The 13,309-nt window shown below is 39.9% G+C and overlaps 1 protein-coding gene and 1 long non-coding RNA gene across 6 annotated transcripts in view; one reads left to right on the top strand and one right to left on the bottom strand.

Moving 5' to 3' along the window:
* Nucleotides 1-13,309, top strand: part of ppp1r13ba (protein phosphatase 1, regulatory subunit 13Ba) — a 28,798-nt gene that overhangs the window by 994 nt on the left and 14,495 nt on the right. For 3 of the 5 annotated variants that reach the window (XM_046856453.1, XM_046856452.1, XM_046856451.1), the window contains exons 1-4: nucleotides 4,062-4,295; nucleotides 6,975-7,122; nucleotides 7,887-8,003; nucleotides 10,404-10,471. In XM_046856453.1, coding sequence (XP_046712409.1) covers nucleotides 4,134-4,295; nucleotides 6,975-7,122; nucleotides 7,887-8,003; nucleotides 10,404-10,471 — 495 coding nt within the window. In that variant the 5' untranslated portion in view covers nucleotides 4,062-4,133. Of the gene's footprint in view, nucleotides 1-4,061; nucleotides 4,296-6,974; nucleotides 7,123-7,886; nucleotides 8,004-10,403; nucleotides 10,472-12,746; nucleotides 12,900-13,309 lie in introns of those variants that run through there. The other 2 variants (XM_046856454.1, XM_046856455.1) reach the window with 2 other exon arrangements.
* LOC124390494 lies at nucleotides 5,046-7,088 on the bottom strand. The gene is made up of 3 exons (XR_006926750.1): nucleotides 6,951-7,088; nucleotides 5,628-5,729; nucleotides 5,046-5,318 (listed from the first exon to the last, which is right to left on the bottom strand). It is a non-coding gene; the product is annotated as an uncharacterized LOC124390494 (long non-coding RNA).

Genomic DNA, 13,309 nt, shown 5'->3' with positions numbered 1-13,309 from the left:
TGTGAGAGAGAGAGAGAGAGAGAGAGAGAGAGTGCGTGTGTGTGTGTGTGTGTGTGTGTGTTTGTGTATTCTGTGTTGTGGATATTTCTTTTGTAATACAGTGTATATGTGTGTGTGTGTGTGTGTGTGTGTGTGAGAGAGAGAGAGAGAGATAGAGAGAGAGAGAGAGTGTGTGTGTGTGTGTGTGTGTGTGTGTGTGTGTGTTCTGTGTTATGGATATTTCTTTTGTAATACAGTGTATATATATATATATATATATGTGTGTGTGTGTGTGTGTGTGTGTGTGTGTGTGTGTATTCTGTGTTGTGGATATTTCTTTTGTAACACTGGAGTGATTTGCTGATGTTGTACTGGACAAAATGGATTGTGGTGTTGGAGGGAGCTCCCTCAGGTCACGTTCTGAATTCCTGACCTCCTACACGCTGCTGCAGGACCAGCAGGGCTTCTGCTCCCGACTCTTCAGTTACTGAAGAAATTCAAGGGTTCAGAGGTCAAAAGGGGTCTAAGTAAAATACAATGTGAGGGTGAAACATGTCTGGCGTGTGTCATATGACCTGGATATTCAGGCTGACCTGGTCTGAGCTCCTAAACGTCGGAACATATTTATTTCAGTGTCCTACCACAGTAAAGTCTGAAACGCCCAAACACACGAGGACGAGGAGCTTCTGCTTTCCACTTGAATACAAAGAGTTCGTCCAGGTTTCATCCCACGGTTTTTTAATGATAAACCACAGAGCGTTCTCCAAAAAGACCATGCAGACGTGCAGACGAGGCTTCACTAATAGATTTAATTATAAATAAATACACGTTTAATTTTAGATTTAATGATCAATCAATAAATAATAAATATAATAATTGTAAATAATCTGATTAATTGAAAAATGAATGATGAATAATAATTTAATTATAAATAATTGAATAATTAATAATTTACTTATAAATAATTAACCTTGGCAGCAGGAGAAGATTTCCAACAAGAATATTTACTTTCTTTTACTCCACAATATTACGTGATATTCTTCATCCTGAAACCACGAGAGCCTGAGAGCAACCAGAGCGAGATGATTAACCTTTTTATTCATTAGGAAGCTCCTGCGTCTGGCCAGTCGTCTGTGTCTTCAATGATCTCATTAAGAAAACACAAATGAAATGAGATGGAGATGAAACCAGACCACTGCTGCTTTAATTATGTGATGAGACCTATTTATGACCTATAATTATGAGACCTTCTACCTGGTGTGCTAAAGTGATGATCTTCTACCTAGTGGGTTTATGATCTTCCTGTTGTCTACATGTGGAGTTTTTTTTATCTACCTGGTGGTTTTCTTCTACATGTTGGCTTCATGAACTACCTGGTTCATTTTTGATCTTGTACCTTATGGGTTTCTTCTATGTGTTGGTTTTATGATCTTCTAACTGATTAGTTTATGATCTTCTAAATGTTGGGTTTGAAAACTTCTACATATAGAGTTTAGGATCTTCTATATGGAGGGTTTTTTGATGTACCTGGTGAGTTTCTTCTACCTGCTAGCTTTATGATCTTGTACCTGGTTTGTTTTTATTTTCTACCTGGTGGGTTTTTTTCTACATGTTGGTTTTATGATCTTCTAACCAGTTTGTTTATGATCTTCTACCTTTAGGGTTTAATTTATCATATTTACCTACTGAGTTCAGGTTATGACCTTCTTTCTGCTGGATTTCATTGTCTTTGGTCAAAACTCTCAGTTCCTCATGTTCTCTGAACTCAATAAGCAGAAACAAATGTAATTCCAGGACCTGAGCACAAGCTACATTTTGGAGAAACATTGTATGGATGGTGGAGATGCCTGAGGAAGGCTGTACACTTTATTTGCAGTGCGGTTTGGTGTTTGTGTGTGAAATCACTAAACCTGGTGAGGTATTTGTGTGCTGAGTGCTACTATGTTCCTCTGGAGGTGGCTGAGTTCCACTACAGTTCCTGTACAGGCTTCTATGTAGTCCTTATAAAGAGTGTAAGAACACATACGTGTGAAAATCCTGGAAAAAACAGAATCGTTTATTTTGGTATGTGAGAGATTTCTATTGTAAAATGTAATGTTTCAGCAGGTTACTTTCTAAACGTTCACCATGTTGTTCACCATGCATTTGCCCTTCTTCTTCTTTTGTTCGAAAACAACACCTGAATCCTCATGAAGTTCTGAAACCTCGTGAAACTGGTTCCTCAGGATGTGTTTTGAGGGAATTCTTACAACTTCTACCACTTTAGCAAACTTAGACTCATGATTAATTTGAAGAACTGTCGAGGAACCTTATCAGCTGAAGATCCTTTATCAACCCTCTATCACTATCAACAACCTCTAAACGCTGCCTTCCTGCCTTGTCCATCTAAAAAGTCCCTCCTTCTCTTTCCATCCAGGAAAAGGAATCTGTCAGCAGTGTTAAAAGGTAAGAAGATGAAGGGTGCTGTTTACTGCAGTTCATCACACTTCACTACTTTGTTCGAAAAGCAAAACATGCATGTTTCCCCGGAGCCGGTTGTTACCATGGACACCGCTCTTAAAGTTCAACACCAAAAGACGTTAGCAGTAAATCAGGTGACTATTTACTGTGTTTTCGGTTTGGGAGCAGATTTTAGGAACAAATGTCGCATGATCGGATTCGGGATTCTTTTTCCTAAAAGTCCGTGAGAAAAAAATGAAGAAAAAATTGTTACATGCTGATGTTTTCCTTTTTCTTTTGATGTTTTTTTGGCTTTCATGATTCTTAGACAGGATCTTTCCTGAAGGACGTTTGCTCTCCATTTTTCTGGTCTTTAAGGAGTTTCTAAATTGAGAAAACTTGACCAGAAACTCTCCAAAATCTCTCCATGCTTTAGTTTAAATTGTAATTTTCTCTATTCACATTTATTAAGAGCTTGTAACTTGTTAGTTTAATGTTTTTAGTGGAGAACTGGGAAGGTGATGGTTTCATGGTTAAGGCATTGAACTTCATTAGAAGGTCATGAGTTTCAAGCTCCTGGGCCTCTGAGCAGGTCCTTTAATCCTGTAGCTGCTCAGTTCTACGAATGAGTTCAATTTATGGACAAGTGCATCTGCTAAATGCCATAAATGTAAAAAGTGAAGGAACATCAGACCCCCTGTGGCCCACAAAGCCCCCACACACACACTATAATATTGGTTTGGGGAATCTTTCTAACTAATTGTTCGATTTTGTTCATTATAAGTTTATACCTAATGTGCACAGACAATCTTTTTACACTGTTGCTGAAATCAGCACATTCTTAAGTATGGAATAAAAAAATTGTATAAAAACCTATTAAGGTGTGAAACCAATTGGCAAGCGAAGACGAGTTAGTGTCTTTGTGTCTTTCACTGAAATGGTGTGTGTTTACAGAGACACAGCTAACGGATGAATGAAGTGTGTTGAAGTCGGAGCTCCTTCCTGCCAGTGGCCTGCTTGTGTTTTCAGATTTACGATCAGTTAGGCTTTGGGTTCTGGCACACGCTCACCTCCTTCTTTGGAATCAGCCAACCTGAGTGTCAAACGAGAACAGAGAAAGACGAGAGCGACCGGACGTGGGACAGAGAGAGAGGGACAGAGAGGGCTGCCATTTTTGTCCAGGCTTTCATGTCTGCTCGTGGGTCATCATGGTGTCACTCATTTCCCTTTACTGATAAATACATCGTGAAGTGAGACATCAGTGAATCTGATATCTTCAGCAGGTCTGTTTACCGTCACCAGGCGTCTCTTATCTGTCACTAACACCTCCTGTGGTCCGGAGGAATGTCATTACGGAGGGAGGATCGTAAATTAGACACCACGCATTCCCAAAACAACCCTATGTATCCCTAACCACCCTGTCCAAATCCTCCAAAACCTCTTCCATCAGACCCCCCACACACACACACAAAAACAAATCATCTTCTTTTCTTCCTATGTGGACGACACAAATCAACCCTGCGTTCCTCTTACAGTATCTCCCAAACACACTTAACCAGAGAGGCGTCCTAATGTTGACGCCACACATCACACCCTCTACTCCCCAAATCTCCTCCCATGTGCCCTGGTCACCCTCCTACCCCTGATACCCCTCAGAACAGCAGAACATTCGAAGGTAAACAGCAGCTTTTCTCCTGCCTCCCTTCCAGGACTCCATGAAGCGTTTTTGGACTTTGTTGGTCCGCAGCCTGGTCGATGCTTCCAAGTCCAGACCGTGGCTCCAGAACAGAATCCAGAAGAAGGAGGAAAAAACGGACAGAGCACACAGACGCAACAAGAACAAAACAGAACCACAGGATTCGGCCGGCCCGGATAAGGTGAAGGAGCGAAGGGATTGGAGGGAGAAATGAGATGAGATGAGATGAGTCGAGACGTGAAGACGGACGACGTAGTCAGGATTGTAGCGCTTAAAATAGCCGCAAGGGTTTAGCAGGTTGACCTCTCTGACCTCGTTGTTTACAGTGGCGCCGAAAGTGAACGGCGAGAGCATTCGGAAAATGTGGGGTATTTATGATGAAAGAGTGTTAAAAATCTGGAGTGGCGTTTCGAGCTTTATGTGTAATTTAATTACCATATTATTAATAATGAAATAATCTGACAGTGAGACGCTGAAACTAAATGATGTATTGGGGAAAGCGGTCGCCAAGTCCACATTAAATCCTCAAAACCAAAAAAATTGTTCTTAAAAACTTCAACTCTTTCCATGTCTAATGATTACATTTTTCTTCTCATGAACATCCTTTCTTCTTAAACAAAAACATTTACTTTCTACACACACACACACACACACACACACACACACACACACACACACACACATTCGCTTTCATCCACGTATAATCTGATTATTTTAGCTCACCCCTGTAATCCAGCTCTTACTGAATCTTAATCTGGACTCGTCCGTCTGGAGCAATGCTTTACGTCTGAGAAAAAGAAAAGAGTTTAAATTCCTGTTTTGTGCATGTAAATGGAATTCATGCAGGACTCACAGGTTTCTGTTTCAATGACATGAACCTGAGGGCAAATGACTCTTTCAAGACAAAAGTCTGAAAATGGGTTTGCTTTATTGTGTGCATTATTGTGTGTGTGTGTGTGTGTGTGTGTGTGTGTGTGTGTGTGTGTGAAGCCTTTCTATGAAACACCCCAGCGGGGATCTTAAAAAAAAAAAAAAAAAACAGTTCTTTTGGGAGCTGTTATGTAACTCCTTTGTAAATTCGAGATCGTCAGTGTGACGCAGCCTGAGCTCCTCTCAGTGCCCTAAATCACGCCTGAACGTCGGGTTGGATGATCTTATCAGCGTGGGCTTCATAGTCTTCAGGAAATGCTTGTTTTTAGACTTTCTGTGGGAAAATAAGAAAAGAAGCTGTAGAAAAAGCAGAATGTGTATAAAACTATGATGATATTATAGCAGCATTTTCAGTTTCGTTACTAATGGAACAAAAAATCACATCTGGAATATAAGATCGTGAAGTAAAACCAAATAAGATATCTAAATTAAAATATACGAGGTGGTCTCAAAAAAGTTTCGAGACTAACGGTGCAAACTGGTGCTATTCTGACCACCAACGTTACCAAGTCTGCGATTTAATCACGGACAGCAAGTTATAACAAAAAGCAAATCCGCCACAGAGATGTTTGACTTGACGTACATTTGACGTACGAGTTGTTCGAGCAGCACGTGCGGTTCAAGAGCGGAAGAACATCGCTGGAAGACGACGAGAGATCAGGAAGACCTTCGATGAGCTCAACCCCTGAAAAAAATGTCAAACCCCTTTCAGCAACTCGTTCATGATGATCGTCGAAGAACAATTCATGCGATCTCACTTTCGCACCCACCCTGATCTCAGAGGACTATTTTGATGGTGGTAGTGAGGAAACTGTTTGATACCATCTCGTATAGATTGTTAAATAATAATTAATCGATGCTGTAAAATCAATGAATTGCAGATCTTCTTGAGATTTACTGTTTCAGATGTGCAGCAGCAGTGAAACAGAAGGCCGAAAAAGCCAGACTACAACGACCCCATTATGTTTTGCATATTATAATCGGGATATTTCAGTGTTCTGTAGCGAGCAGGAACGAACAGAACGTGTGTGAGATGTGTTTTCACACTTGGCCTGAATAATTAGCGATGAAAAGCGTTTCACACAAAAACAACTCCGTCTAAATTGAACGCACATAAGATTGCTGATAAATGCCAAGCGATAAACACATCTCTTTACTCTCCATATCTACAAGGCTGTTAATCTACCGTGCAAACCATCGCATGCTGTTCCCTGCTGCTGTGAACCTGCGAAACAGGAAGTCACCTGATCTGAATCTCAACCTTGTGACCTCCTCACTTACCGCCGTTCCTAACAACTATTAGTCTAAATTGCTTTGGGCAGATTGCCAATTGTTGTGTTTCCAGATTGCTGTACCAGGATCTATATATGTCCACATAGATTTATTCACTGAAAGTATGTGCACCCCTGACCGTGGCAATTAGTGTTAATTCAGATACAAGAGCTTTAGTACTGATGCCTTGATGTCTAGGAGGCTCCAGTTCTAGTTCCTCCAATAGTATTCTTCAGGGTTGAGGAGATCAGGGTTCCAAACTGTGACACACCTTGTCTTCATTTAGCTCAATTTGTGCACAGGAGCATCATCACGCTGGAACAGTGTTTTGGCTCGTAGTTCCAGTGAATGCAATATGGAACGTTGCTTTGTACAAAGACCTTTTTTATACATATGTGTGTATACATAGGGGTGCACATACTTTTGGTCATATAGGATATAGTTGTCTGATTGCCAGACTTGTATATTTATCTGTTTCATTGTTTCTTCAATGATTTATGATATGAAGCTTTATGCATGAGTATATTTCTTTTAATTCCTGGTGTTGTTTGTTCTAGTTTTAGACATGAAGCTAGTCAGATGTGCGTATATAAAAACCAGAAGAATATTATCATGACGACTTCTTGATTCTCACCGCTCACTTCACTTCCTTCCACAGATCTTCATCCCCGTGTTTCGGAGCTCCAGCGAGCAGGTTCTAACCGAAGTTCCCATCACTTCAGAGACACGGTGTAAAGACGTGGTGGAGTTCTGCAGGGAGGCTGGAGAAAGCGGCTGCCGCCTCGTACAAGTCTGCAAAGGAAAAGGTTTTTACTGAAAACGCTTCCTTAATCACAAACACTTTCCTCATGCACGTCTGGTTGAAATCATCAGAAGATCTTTAGGACCTAGGATAGAATTCTTTCAAACTTTTATCTGAATAAGTTTATCTACATAATAATAACAACAACAACAACAACAATAATAATAGTAATAATAACAACAACAACAACGATAATAATAATAATAATAATAATAATAATAATAATAATAATAGTAATATAATAATAATAATAATAATAATAATAATAACAATAATAATAGTAATAGTAATAATAATAATAACAAGAAAAAAAACAATAATAAAAATAGTAAGAAAAATAATAGTAATAATAATAGTAATCTTTATTTTATATAGCGCCTTTAAAAGTTACATCTCGAGGCAGACCAGCAGATCCTGCTTTGGAGTGTTAACTGTTAAAAAACTGTGTCAAGTAATAAGTTGCCAGACCATGTAGAGCCTTGTAGGTCATCATAAGAACTTTACCATCAATCTGGAATCTGACAGGGAGCAATAACTCAAACACTCACCAGACCTGATCTTTGTCAGAATCATAGCAGCAGAATTTAATTTGTTTAAAGTAGACGTTGAAACCTGGACAAGCATACAGTAGTCGATGTGAAAAAAAAAAAAAGTATTGAGAATTCTGCGTATTACAATGAACAAGAATCAGCGTTGTGTTTGATAACTGATTAAATGTTGTGGACTGATGTTCTGGATGAGACGTGGTTGTGATGTTTCTGGCTGCAGAGAGCGTGATGCCTTCAGATCACCTGATGCTGGAATACATGCAGAAATGCGGTCAGAGGAGGCAGGAGGTGACGTTTTACCTACGAGATGAGAACGAGCACAGAAGCAGCAACAAGGGTGAGTAACACACACACACACACACACACACACACACGGACATCTGCTCCAGATAAACATTACACCCCATTTGTAAAAAATTCAATCTGCTGGCTTTTTGCACAGTCATTTTCCTGAGAGTGTTACTGTTCGCACGTGTGTATGTGTGTGTGTGTGTGTGTGTGTGTGTGTGTGTGTATGTGTGAGATGCTTCTGGCCGTCGCCACAGAGACCCCGATTTAACAAGATCCTTAGTAAAGAAACTGATTTGTGTTTGTACAAGCTGATAAATTGTGTGTGCTGGAAGAAGTGATGTTCTGAGCGATTAACAGAGAAAAGTCAGGGAGGAAACAAAAATATTTTCACTGTGTTTTTAACATGAACTTATTATTCCCAAGAACTGGGAACTGTGAGTTCGTATCTCCATCAGACAGATCTCAAGCAATGTGAAAATCTGAAGTTGAAATGTGAAGGTGGTGTGATACTTTAGAAATAATATCTGAATTATATCAAATGTAGATCTTGGAAAGTGTTTGTGGAGATCTGTGCTCATCCAGCTACAGGGGTGTGAGTAAAGTCAGGTAGTGATGTAGGTGAGAAGGTGAGGAGGTTCCTGGGGTGCAGTCAGCGTTTACATTCATCTCAAAGGTGTTCAATCGGGTTGGAGATCTTCCACTCCAACCCATGGAAAGCAGATCTTCATGGAGCTGGCTTTGTGCACAGGGGCATTGTCATGCTGGAACAGGTTTGGATCTCCAAGTTCAAGTGAAGGGAAAATTTACATACTAAAGACCTCCTGTATACTGTAACTGTGTGCCTTCAATTTTCTAAAAGAACCACATATGGCTGGAAATGGCAGGTTTCTCAATACGGTTCATATCGTGTTTATATACTATATATATATATATATATATGAAATGTTTTATAGTAGATATTCACAGCATATAAGTTACTAATAAGTTTAGTGTAATAATTAGTTACACTAATAAGAAGTCAGTGAGATGCTGAGAGATTATTGTGTTGATCTTTAAAAAATTAATTAATTTTTTATCTTCTAATTATCTTCATGTTTGGCAAAATTAAGATATAATTAAGAATAATTTTCAGTGAATACACAATATGGAGAAGAAAATGTGGTGTTTCTTTTTTTTTGTTGTTGTTCTTTCTAGATCTTTTTTTAAGCTCAGTGTGTAGACCATGGCTCTGTCCTATTTGGAGGCAAGCCTATTTTCCACATCAGACACACACACACACATCAGACACACACACACACACACACACACACACACACACACACACACACACACACGAGTGGCTTTCTCAGTTGCATTACTAATCACATTTGTGTGTGTGATTTGTCTTCTCACTACTGACTCGACCCAAACCCTGTGAGAAGCACGCGCTCTTCACTTCTTCTCATCTCATGTTGAAGCTCAATGAGAGAGATGGAGTTATTAGTAAATGAAAGAGAGAGAGACTCTGTGTGTGCTCAGAAGCTCAATGAGAGCTCTCTCTGTGTGTGTGTGTGTGTGTGTGTTAGGGCTGAGCAACGTCACAAAACGATATCGATATTGTGATAAATGACAAGTACACACTGTTACTCATCATCATGCAGCTCTGAATCGAATGTTAGTATAAATGGATTAATTAAATAATTAGTTCATTAATTTTTTAATTTGTTAATCAATTCATTAAAATACTGAGAGTGATTACTATTAAAGGGAAAGTGACATGGCTAATCACAAGGTCCTGACTAATAAGGAATAATGTTAAGGTAGATCAGATGCGTGCACACACACACACACACACACACACACACACACACACACACACACACACACACACACATTCACATTCACATTCACATTTACATTCATGTCACATGATGTTAGACGTCCAGCAGGGGTTCAACTGCACATTTGCTCAGGGTGATGAAGGTAAGATGGTTGGTGCCCCTTTCCCCCCCCTCTAAAAATAAGAGGGGTAAATACCAGAATAAATACACAACATGCAATGCCCCAACCCCACATGAATATGCAGATGATACACTCAGAATAAGTGTGTAAATTTACTCTGTAAATTTAAGCTACAAGCTACAAGATGTAAGATTTGGGAACGTTGCCCTCTCTGGTGGAAACAAGCTACTGCAACAAGCTACTGTTTGAGATTTTATTAAAAAGTAAAACTTTTCAGTAACAGTGTCTGTTTTGTGTGATCAAAAACACCAATGACGGACTCATTGCTCAATTTACACATGAGCTAAAGCACAAGGTCGTGCTGAGGAATGACAATGTCTCTCAGTTTCTCACTTATGGCTCAATGTGTGTTTTTCTTTTTTTTTTTGTAAGACTTTCTCATTCGCTGATCTTCTACCAAAGTGAAACTGAAGATGAAGAATATTTTTTTTCTTGTGTCCTTCAGGGACAAAGACATCAGAGCAGCTGAGCAGAAAGAAGAAGGGGAGGATGGACAGAATTGGTGTGAATGGGGTATGCACCTACAGTACAATTTGAGCTCTTTCTTTCTTTCTTTCTTTCTTTCTTTCTTTCTTAGTTGTGGTTAAATGAGATTCATTAATCACTCGACTCTTTAATTCCATATTGCTGATGTTATATTAATATTTATGCTGCATTATTGTTTAGACTGTAATGTTATTTATACTTTATTATTATTTAGTCTGTATTATTATGAAGTGCTGTGGCTTAGGACATGAACTTCTCCACCCGAAGTTGTTTATAAACCATGTGACTTCTCGTGTGTTTAAAACTGCTGCTGGACATAAAATCTGAAAGTGAATTCTTGATTAATTGCTGCATTTTTTATAATATTTCTGTGATCCTTAAAGGAAATTTAAAATGGTTTAAAAGACACACACACACACACACACACACACACACACACACACACACACAGTAGAGTGTGAGTGTTGTGTTTGCTCACGGGTGAATTATGATGGAGAAGCTGCAGGGAAAAAACGTCACAGATGGAAGCCATAAACACGCCGAGAATAAAAAAACGACCTCAGCATGATTACGGCTGTGATTGACTCGGCAGGACAGAGAAACGACTTCCTCCCACCGTCCCCTCCACACGCCTTACAGCCCTCTCACAGATCTGTCTTTATTTTCTCTCCGGGACATAAACTGTGTCGATCGGATCATAAATCACGTCCCGTGGTCAGGCCACGTTTACATACAGAGCACTGAATTTGATGTCTGCGTTCATGAGGAGAAAATACAGACCGTGTTTCATTCTGTTCTGGGTGTTTGAGGGTTTCATTAGACAACATTTTAACCAAATAACAAGGATGAAGGTGTTTGTTCTGTGCTATGATATAAAATACGTAACGTGGGTTGAATTAAATTAGCCAGTGAAATTTAACTCTGAATAACAGTTGTAAATGTTTATTTGTTTGTCTGAGGTTTCATGAGTGTTGCCTCCAAAACCCCATGCCTGAGGGAAACACTATTGTTTCTATTTAAACAGCTCATTTACAGACACTGAATTTATTTCTAGAGGAAGACTCCAGTGTGAGCTCTTTGTAACCCTTTGTTTATGCTATATAATTTCTCTTTACATGAAGAGCAGCATTTTTAATGTTTGTCTCATGAACAGACAGAGAATTAAGCAAAGCTAGTGAGGGAACGGCCGTTTACAGCTGCTATAACGTAAGTGAGAACAGGAACAAATTTGGTTAATGTAACAATAAATATAACTATACAATAAGCATTGAAATTAATTCTATCTCACCTGTTATTTCCAGCCATATGTGGTTCTTCCCCAAACTGTTATATACGACGTCTTTGGGTACAGTAGCATGAAATTTTCCCTTCACTTAAACTAAGAGACCAAACACAGTTCCAGCATGACTATGCCCCTGTACACAAAGCCAGCTCTATTAAGATCTGCTTCGTAAGGTTTCGAGTGGAAGATCTCCTGCTATAGAGCTCCAACCCTACTGAACATCAAAGAATGTGAACACTGACTGTAACCCAAGAACCTCCTCACCTTCTCACCTGCATCACTACCTGACTTTACTCACACCCCAGTAGCACAAATCTCGACAAACACTCTCCAAGCTCTACATTTGATAAAATACAGATATTATTTCTAAAGAATCTCACCACCTTCACATTTCAACTTCAGATTTTCACATTGCTTGAGATCTGTCTGATGGAGATAGGAACTCACAGTTCCTGGTTCAGAATACGGAGTTTGGAAATTGCTGCATAACGGCCTTTCAACTGGAGGACACTGACATTTAATTTCTGATGCTGATTAATGGATTTGTACATGGCAAAAAAATACGTTAGTTGGATCAGGTAGCAGATCTTACAACATCTTTCTGTGCCCCAGATGTTGACCCATTTTCGGAGACTCTTGCTCGATAAGAGATGGTGTAATCACATCCTTTTGCTCGTGTGGAGACTCTGATAGACACATGTGACGTGATAAAGCTTCACCTTTAAGTGCGAGACAGCTGTGGCGCTGTGGTGCAGCATGGGGGGGTGCTGCTGCAGAGAACAGAGAGTGTGTGTGTGTGTTTATGTGTGTGTGGGTGAGGAGAGAGTGTGTGTGAGGGAGAGAAGTGCTTGCGGGTCAGATGTGCTCTGAGAGGGAAAAACTTGCGCAGTGGAAGTGTTTATCTGATAAAGGAGTCGTGTTTTCAGTCCTCATTAAAAGGCAGTGACGTGACAGCGTTAGAGTGTGAGTGCAACTCAAATTGATTCTACGCTGGACTGCAGGACACACACACACACACACACACACACACACAGCTAAAACGGGATAAGACTTACCTGTGAGGCAGTCAGGATGGAGTGGAAGCATATCGAAGCCGTGCAGGAATTTACAGCTGAAGGACAATGCAGTAAAATTGAGGTGCGATCGTGCCTGATAAGCTGGGACTCTGCCCAGGTAAAAACCCTGCAGGGATCCTTATTGCCTAGTGTGTGTGTGTGTGTGTGTGTGTATGTGTGTGTGTGTGTGTGTGTGTGTATGTTTGTGTGTGTGGGTGTGCTTCAGAGTTTGGCATCAGATCTCCTTTTGGTTGGTGATGTAGTGATAAATGATTCACTAAGAGTTCTTTCTGAATGGCTCTTGTATGGTAAGAGACAGACAGACAGACAGACAGACAGACAGACAGACAGACAGACAGACATTCTGTTATTCTGACTTCAGAACTATGTTGTTGGACAGACAGATGGATGGATTGATGAATGGATGGATAGGCGAAAAGATGGCTATAAAGATGGACTGATGATAACTAGTTGTGTGGGTGGGAGGATGGTGGACAGGTGTAGTGATGAATGGATGGATAGATGGAT

Source organism: Silurus meridionalis, chromosome 8 (genome assembly GCF_014805685.1).
Source record: "Silurus meridionalis isolate SWU-2019-XX chromosome 8, ASM1480568v1, whole genome shotgun sequence".
Lineage (NCBI taxonomy): Eukaryota > Metazoa > Chordata > Actinopteri > Siluriformes > Siluridae > Silurus > Silurus meridionalis.
This window is presented reverse-complemented; position numbering and strand designations above follow the sequence as displayed.